The sequence below is a fragment of the Apis dorsata genome, unplaced genomic scaffold (assembly GCF_000469605.1).
Source record: "Apis dorsata unplaced genomic scaffold, Apis dorsata 1.3 scaffold_92, whole genome shotgun sequence".
Classification (NCBI taxonomy): Eukaryota; Metazoa; Arthropoda; class Insecta; order Hymenoptera; family Apidae; genus Apis; species Apis dorsata.
Genome location: NW_006263390.1, coordinates 351,108 through 360,331, shown reverse-complemented (window position 1 = coordinate 360,331; position 9,224 = coordinate 351,108). Strand labels below are relative to the sequence as shown.

Here is a 9,224-nt window from a genome sequence, read left to right as displayed (position 1 = left end):
TTTTTTTTTTCGTAAATTAAACGTAAAATTAACTTCGTATTTTATTTTTATTCGCCGGTTGGTTACAGTTTCATCGTTTTTATTTTGTTAAATTATCACTGTTTGGCCCATATCCATCTCAAGATCCAAAGTTTCTCTTTCCAAGCTAATTTCTTTCGTTACGCAGATATTTTGCGCGACCACTTAAATCATTTCAAATGTTTGCATACTTCTTTTTCTTCTTCTCATACTTTCGACGAGACAATAAATCTCCCTACAAGCTCTAAATCGAAAGAAAATAATTTTGTCCAGCTCCTGTTATTCTTTCTCTCTCTCCGTTCCCCGAGGAGACGAGAAAAAGAGAAACTCGTGGAGGAGGAAACGCTCCACTCGCGTACGCAACAACCTTCCCTAATGCCTTGCCTCCCTTTCATCCAGCCAGCCGGAGAGAATCGGCAAAGAGCGAATACGAGGAGGGCGCAAGGAACGAGCCACGATGCGAAACGATCTCGAAACGCATCCGGTTCTGCGTCCTTTTGACGTACCATTCGACGCACCCCCTCCCCTTCCCCTTTGTTTCCAAACAACGCTCCAATTTTCAGTCACGAATCACGATAGGTTCGTGGTACGCATCCAAAGGCATCGAGAGAGAGACAGAAATTAGCGTGTCAGTCGCAGCGAGATTTATATCCAGCAAAAAAAAAAAGGAAATAGGAAACGAGACTCCCCCATTTCGAATTTCCAATTCGTGCACGGGATCTGGCAATAGACGGTTCTACCTCCTCGTGGTCCTTCGTTGGACTAAACGAACCGTCTTCTCAAATGGGGTAGGTCCAACTGCATAACAGCACGAGAGCAGGGTTTTTCCTAAGGATAGCAAAATATCTACGTCTTCAGCTTCCTGACGCCGGAAATATTACGCCATTTAACATAATCTGGCTGGCTAAGCCGATATGGGGTACTACCCTCAGGAGTGGCGCAAACATCAGTTGTTTTGTTCCTCTTGCAATACTTTTACTTTTAATTAATCGCGACGAATCGACTATCTCTCGAGAGTTTATCTCGAAAAGCTTGTGAATTTATTTTATTTATTCGGAAATCGAATATCGGGCAGCGCAATCATAGTCGTATTGTCGAGTGTCCCGATCGATCCCGTTAATTAATTACACGGAGGATGGACGCGCAGGATTTGCCCCCTGTCAATATTGAATCGACGGTTAATGCGTTTCTCTAAATCGTCCGGTAATCGAGCCGGGTTAATCGAGTCGTCGATTCTCCCTTTTTACCTTTTAGATCTGGGAGAAGGGGTTCGCAAAAACTTTTCGAGCCGATGTCTCGTCTTTTTCGTCTCTGACAAACGGAGAAACAGGAGACAAGTTTCTAGGCGGAAGAAACTACGGCATGCAAGGTGCTCAACAACCTGCCTCGCCGAGATCGCGGTTGTTCAATTATTATTCCTCCAACGAGAACGCTATTTATCAGATAACGAGGACATGCATCGCGCGCGAGCCTCGTCGATCCCCTCCCCTCCTCTCCTCCTCTTCGAGGAGGAGAGGGGTGGGGGCCCGACCGGGCCCGCTCGCGCCTCCTCGAGGCTCCATGCAAAAGCACCAGATGTTAGAGAGACAGAGACGTGAACTTTTCCATTTCCCCGCCTTCGAGAGGAGGAAGGGGGGGAATCGTCGCATCGCCCCCCTGTTATCTACCCCCCTCCTCCCTCGATCGACCAGCTCGAAATATCGAGTCGATCGAGTGTAGGAGGGAGGGGAAGGGGGCGTAATGCGGAAACGGTATTTTCGGTGAGAGATCGGAAGAGATTGAGAGCGAAGAGGAAGAAAGAAAGGAAGAACGGTGCAATCAACTGTTTCCGCGATAAAAGATTGGGGAGGAGGGGGGGAAGGAAAAGATGGTTGGTGCGGCGAGGCGCGTTCGATTAAGATCGGAAGGATCGATCGATGGATCGAGGATCGATCGTTTGGCGACGCGCGCCTCGACGCTCCAATTGTATCGCAATCGTATCGCGGATGATTGACAGGATTCGAAGTGCGAATAATGAGAGAGAGAGAGAGAGAGTCGCGAAACGAGATATATATATATATATAGAGTGGGATATATATTATAGGTGGTTGAGAGAACGGATGTGGTCGAATGAATTGGTCGTTATTAATTATTGTTGTCGTTGTTGTTGTTATAGTTGTAGTTGTAGTTGTTGTAGTTGTTCTCGTCGTCGAATTCGACGTCGTAGAAAACGTTCTCTGCCCTCTCCAGTCCGGATCAGATACACATAATATAGTATATCGAGTGAAAAGAAAAATATACGATACGATAATCATATCGAATGTAATATACAATATACAAAAAAAAAAGAAGAAGAAACGTTGTATATATANCCTCCGCTTCCTCGTCGAATTCGCGAGGAGGAGAGAAAGGGAAAGTTTTTCGACGACGATGGCGATCGATGGTGGCGACGGGCGATGATCGGCGGAGAAAGAGCGCGATAAAAAGAGGAGCGCGGAGAAAAATCGATGAGAGAAAGAATGAGAGAAGAGTACGAGAGACGCACGCGAGAGAGGCGTTAGAAAATCGTTGAAAGGCGATGCGACGACGGTGATGGCGGAACGCGGGGGGATGTCGGTGGCGAGCGTCGAGTGGGGCCCACGTATTTAACTCACGGATATAGAGAGCAGAGGGTATCGTCCGATATCGTACCGCATCTCCTACCTTCTTCTCCCATTGGAGAACGTAGGGCACTGGGTGCTCACCGGGGAACTCTACGTGACAGTTGAAGACAACGCTCTCCCCAAGGATTGCCGTAATGTGCACCGCGTCCTGGTTGCACAGACCTGAAACATATTTCCATTTCCAACATCTTTTACTTCACCGACCAATCTCTCAACAACGCCTTCCTCTTCCCGTTTCGCCTCGATCGTCGTACCCGCGATACTTTCTCGGCCGACTTTGACTTTGAGTATCCAAGTTTCGAGGCAATTATGCCAATCGATTTTCGTATTTTATTTGCTCCTCAAAGATCCTGCTGACGGCGATAATTGTCTCGCGAAACGCGTTCACATTCTGAATCTCTTATCCTCGATATCGAGGGTGACGACAAATAAAAGGACGAAGGAAAAACGCCATCTTCGACGCGTTAAACGAAGAAAGAGAAAATTGGAAAAAGGATATATCGATCGAAAGAGTTGTTTTCATGCACGTGGAATATAAAGACAAAGGAGGCGAAAGGAGAGCGCGGAAAAAGGGGAATATACGGAGAAGGTGTTCGCCCGAAACAGCCAAATGAGAATTTGCGAAAGAGAGAGAGAGAGAGAGAGAGAACACGCCGGCCGACGCAGCGTAAAAAGCGCGAGATTGCCTATTCGCCCGTTGGAAACAATGGCTCGCGATTCGAATATCCGCACCTGGCGCGCGTCCATCGGAGAGAAGACGACAGAGAGAGAGCCTCTTTCCTTCCTCTTTTACTTTCGGCGGTTTCGACACGCGATAGGACAGGCGTAACGAGCTACGTTGCCACATTTGTCGCTCGCTTGAAATTTTCAGTCACCGGCGAACCGTGAAACGAGGAGCCATTCGATCGTGCCAAGCCAACACGTATCGCGAGTTAATCGCGCGACGACGACGACGACGATGACGACGTCGTTGGGATGACGCGGAAGAAGCAATTAACCGGGGGTTAACGAGCATTCTCCCGGAGACTAACTTTCGCTTCTATATATATATATATATAGATTTTAATTATTTAGCGTAATTGGACGGTGTTCTCGGTTAAGCGATATATATATATCGGGCAAGTGGGTGAACGGCCTCAGCTTTGACCCAGCAGCGTGGGGGTTTATCGGGCAGCGAAATTGTCGAGCGGAGAGAGAGAGAGAGAGAGAGGCGGCACGAAACCGCGGCCCAACTTTTTTTTTCCAGGCTGCTGGATCGATCGCGCGCGCTCGTCTTTCGTCTCGTGGAACGGACCTTTAGGCACAAGGGCAACGTACCCTCCTCGATGAAGAGGAGGAGGAGGAGGAGACAGAAGCACGAGTTTGATCGCTCGCCATCTGGGCCGGCTTCGAAACGCGGGTACGGAAAGCGTTGTTGGTTGATCGTTGGCGAGCGGATGCCTCGAAGCTACGCGTAATTTATAGCGACCATATGCCGTGCCCCGACCTCCCCCAGAATCCCGGCAATCTCGAGGAGGAATTTAATCGAAACGCACCACCCCGCGTTGCGCGGCTTCCCCCCTTCCTCCTCCCCCTATTTCCAAATTTTTCCCCCCGGGGAATCGAAGGAACGAGCCCCCTCGAATCGATTTATACAAATAAAACCGGGTGAGGAATTAATTGGCGTGCTCGGGTCACAGCGAAAGTTCTCATCGGCTCGCCGTTTTATTCGCTTATTCGACTACTTGGAGGAACGATCTTAGATATTTGGAAAGATGTTCCACGGGTTGTAATAAAACTGTTGAATTGTTATATAAAAGTGATAGAAAAGTGGTTTATCAAAGGGATTAGTCGGAATGGAGAAGTTTAAAGGATTCTATACAAAGAAAAAGTTGATCAGAATAAAAAATTGTGACTCGATAAGACTCTTCCGTTTTTCTTTTCGACATTGGAACGAATTAGAAGTTTTAACGGTTACGTACACTCGTCACTTGGCAAAAATTCGAGTCGTTCGTGTAGAGAGGTGACAAGCGAGGAATGCAACGATACAGAATTCTTGAAGGAGATTTCGTTGGAAACACAATTGGAAAATGAATAAATTAAGTTGGAACGACTTGATACTATTTTACCAAATTTTTTTTTACGAATCTCTTCTTTGGAAAATCGATCGAGCGAAAGATTCCTCGAAAAATCTCACCATTAATTTTACGAGTCTCGATTTCGAAAATTCGGAAAATCGATCTGATTCGGATTCTTGGCGAGGGGAAACGTCTATTCCCGTGGAAAGAGTGCGAGAAGATGGAGTTTTAATCGCATCGATTCGTAACGTTTCCATACGCGCGTCATTAGCAGGATGTGCAACGCGAGTTTTCCAGGACGAGAGGCCAGAGTTTTTAATGAAATTGTTTTCGCCGATGAAACTAACGAGCGTCGAAAGGGGGGATGGTGGTAGTGGTCGTGTTCCATGAATTAAAAAAAAAAAAAAAAAAGAGGGAAACAACCTTTGGAACGAGGACGCATCGACCGTGTTGCCTTTTTATTCGTCTCGTTCCGATAAATTGGTTAAATGCGACCCTTTTCATATCTGCTCACAATCGGTGTACGCGAAAGACAGACTCTGGGCTTCGATCTTTTTTCTCTCCCTGTTTTGTTTCACTCGTCTCGACGTTCGTTCCATCTTGATCAGAAGAAGAGGAAGGAGAAGAAGTGAAAAGCTCGGTTTCGAAATTGAAACCGTCGGTTCGAAGGGGAAAACACGAAGAGGAGAAGAAGCATGGAAAGAAATTGCACGAGTGGAAAATCGAAATTCCCCCTTTCCATCCGAGAAAGGTTTTCCACGTGTTTGGAGCGGAGATTATTATTTACCAATCGTCAGGAAAAGATAGTCGGACGAGTTCGAAGATCTTATCCCACGGCTGAGACAGGCCCTCCGTTAATCCAGGAGGGGGGTGGAATGAAAAAGAAGGGAGGAGTAAAGTTTGGATTTAGGAGAGAAACACGTACCTGGCGTAACGAAAAGCACGATACCGAGGAGGAGGGTCCTCGTTGCCACGTCCGCGATCCACCGTAAATCCCCTCGACGCCATCGAAGCCGATGCCTCTTCCCGCTCCTTCCTTCCTTCCTCCCATCCTGACGATCCGTGCCGACGATCCTCGCCCCGCGCGCGGAACCGATTACGCCGGATCCGCCGTTCCACCACCTCCACCCTCCTTTCCCTTCTCCATCCTCCTTCCTCCCGTCCTGTCGTCTGCACGGCCGCCAACCTGTACACGTGGGTTGACCGGAGGCGAGAGTCGCTTGCAACTCGACTCTGCTGGAAGAAAAATCACGTTCGAGGAAGCCAGAATTAATTCGAAATCGTATTGTTTCCAAAATAATGCAATGGGAGGACACGAGGAGAAAACGTGGAAGGAAGGAAGGAAAAAAGAGGAGGGAAAGAGAGAAAGAGAAAGAAAGAGAGAGAGAGAGAATTCACTTGAATTAATTCGAAATTATATTATTTCCAAAATAATACAAGGAAGACACAAGAAGAAAACGTGGAACAAAGAAAGGAAAAAAAGGGGAAGGAGAGAGAGAGAGAGAGAAAAAAAAGAGAAGATTTACTTGAATTAATTCAAATTCGTATTATTTCTAAAATAGGAAGAAAACGTGGAAGGAAGAGGAATAAAGGAGAAGGGAGGGAAAGGATTCACCTGAATTAATTCGAAATCGTATTATTTCCAAAATAATGCAACGGGAGGACACGAGGAGAAAACGTGGAATGAAAGAAAGGAAAAAAAGAAAGAGAGAGAGTTCACCTGAATTAATTCGAAATTGTAATATTTCCAAAATAATGCAGGGAGGACACGAGGAAAAAACATGAAAGGAAGAAAAGAAAAAAAGGGAGGGAGAGAGAGAAAAAAATAGAGATTTACCTGAATTAATTCAAATTCGTATTATTTCTAAAATAAGAAGAAAACGTGGAAGAAAGGGATTCACTTGAATTAATTCGAAATCGTATTATTTCCAAAATAATGCAAGGAAGACACGAGGAAGGAAGGAAGGAAAAAAAGGGGAAGGGAGGGAGAGGGTTTACCTTTCTTCCTGGTCATTGGTGGTGTATCCGTGGCATGGTCGGGAAGCATCGCACCTTAAGGAACGAGGAGGACTCTGGGGACGACGAGTCGTGGTTCCCGAACACCTCGTGGACTCGAGCCTTCGCCGGAGGTCCGTGGCTTGCAGCCCTCCTCCGCCCCCCATACCCCCGCTCCCATAGTACCTGTAAATCACAAAAAGACGATGAAAATTTCTTTTTTCTTCCTCGTGATTCGAAGCTCGAATAAACACGTGACGAGATATCTCGTTTTAACGATTTTTCGATCCACGACTCGAGGAATTAAAAACAAAAACTCGAAGCAATTAATCAAGAAAAGAGGAAATTCTCGACAAAAAAATATAAAAATCTGTTCGTCGAATGGAAAAAGAAGCGAAACTATTGCGCAAAAAAGAATGCTTCATCACACTCTCAAGCATTATTATAAGTTTGTAAAGTGAATAATAATAATTAATCGATTTAATTTTCTATAATAAATAATACTTAAATGTATATAATATAATAAAAAAGCCTACACAATAAACAAACATATAAAAAATATAACGTGAGTTATATTTTTAAAAAGTGCATAAATTCATGCTATATTTTTTATTAGAGCCTTGAGCGAGCAGAGTGTCGTCCGTATTCTGTGTTAACAACAGGAAAAGCGAAACGGTGCTCTTCCCCTTCCGTTTGTATTTCAATTAAATCGAACCGAATCGAATAAATTATACCCCCTAATCGCCTATTCCAACACACGTGTGTAATTGCACGTTTCGGCGTAGTCGATAAACAGCGGAATGCGTTCCACTCGTTATACTTCCCCTTCCCCTTTCGAGGTACTTAATTCGATCTAATCGCGCGTCTCCAACACTTTTCTTCTCCCTCCCCTCCATTTCGCCAACGATTTCAATCTTCGCACTCGAACGGTGACTCACTTGGATTTTGGAAATGGCGACGAAATTCGTTTGACTTTTTTCAGAATATCGCTTCGGCGCAAACGGATTCCTCGCCTCGTCACGCGTATGATCTTGCGAAGGGATTCTTGTGAAGGAATGCAATTTAGGAGGGATTAGTTGATATTCGGTTGGAGGGGCAATAGGGATATTATTTTCAAAGTAGAATGAGGCAAGATTCGGATTTCGAAGCGAGAGATGAGTTTGATTTTTAGGTATCGAAGGAACGAGAGAGAGAGGATAATAGGTGAATGGCGATTTATATTCGAATTTTCTCTCCTTGACAAGGATAGTAAAAGTTAATTCGCGGGTGAGTTAACTGTTCGAGAAATTCACCGAGCATAAATCGTCTCGACTCGTCGCGACAATAATTTTGAAAAAGGTTAATTTTATAATTATTATTTAAAATTAAGAAAAAAATAGAGGAAATTACGTTTTACAGTTTTAAAAATTAATTAACGATGAATTATATATAAAATTTAAAATAATTATTAATGATAAATTTTGTAAGGATTAATAAAAAAATTTTATTTTGATAAATTAATATTGGATTTTAATAAATATGATTAAATTCGTTAATTTTAGATGAAATTTGAAATTAATTTTTAATAATTATAGATCGAATGCATTAGGTTGGAAAGAAAGTTATTTTGATTTTGCTCTATTTTCGATTAAGTTGGTGTTAAATTGTATTGACTTGGTATATAATTTTTCTATGAAAATTTGTGATATTAATTTCATTTTCGAATTAACTTTTTTGATTTTTCAGGGTGTGGAAATATAATAGACAAGAAGTAAATTCGAACAATTTTCCTATTCCAATTTCAGGAATACCAGAATTTTATTCAACCGGAATAACAAAACTTGTCTCTCGTTGCCAAAAATTGCAAAATTTTTTCGCAATTTTGTCTTTATTTTGATTAATAAATTTTTCTTCGAGCCAAGCTACATGCATTCGAATTTACCAGTTAAAAATCGCAACAACTTTCTTTCCAATATTCTAATAATTAAAAAGAGAAAAACTAAGACTAGACCCGTTATAAAAAATTAAAAATAACTTAAAAATCAAGCAACCACAATCCTTTCATCCTCGAACTCGCCCAACACTTACCCCTGCCGTTCCGCCACCACTACCGCTGCCCGGATCGTCCGTTCCCGGCCCCAATTTTCACGAGCCTCGCCACTTCTTCACCTCGCCGCGACGCCCCCACCACCTTAGCCTCCGCGGTTCCGTGCCACTGTCATCACCTGGAGGGAGAAAAAGGAGGAGGCAAAACCGCCTCTCTTTACTACACGTATTATTTCGCCCTATAAAGTGGAATTCGACGATCGCGCTCTCGATTGAAATTCCGCCCGACGCGGGATCGAATCGATTAGCGAAATACGTGCTCGGATGCACGCACCGGGGACACCGGACGATCGGCTCGATTCCCGTGGGAAGAAGGGAGAGGGGGATCGAGTCGAGTCGAGTCTTGGAACAGAGGGATAATTATCAACCTTTGAACCCGCTTCGATTACATCGATCTCGATCGAAAATTTCACAGACAGAGAGAGAG

The 9,224-nt window shown here is 44.1% G+C and overlaps 1 protein-coding gene across 9 annotated transcripts in view; it reads right to left on the bottom strand.

Annotated features, from left to right (window-relative positions):
* LOC102675860 (protein turtle) overlaps nucleotides 1-9,224 on the bottom strand; it is a 53,539-nt gene that overhangs the window by 36,474 nt on the left and 7,841 nt on the right. For all 9 annotated transcript variants that reach the window (XR_004149802.1, XR_004149803.1, XM_031508607.1 and 6 more), the window contains exons 2-4: nucleotides 6,716-6,898; nucleotides 5,643-5,950; nucleotides 2,689-2,822 (exon numbers count right to left, since the gene is read on the bottom strand). Coding sequence is in view for 7 of the 9 variants with exons in the window: in XM_031508607.1 (XP_031364467.1) it covers nucleotides 2,689-2,822; nucleotides 5,643-5,950; nucleotides 6,716-6,898 (625 nt within the window). In the remaining 2 variants the exon portion in view is untranslated. The remainder of the gene's footprint in view (nucleotides 1-2,688; nucleotides 2,823-5,642; nucleotides 5,951-6,715; nucleotides 6,899-9,224) is intronic.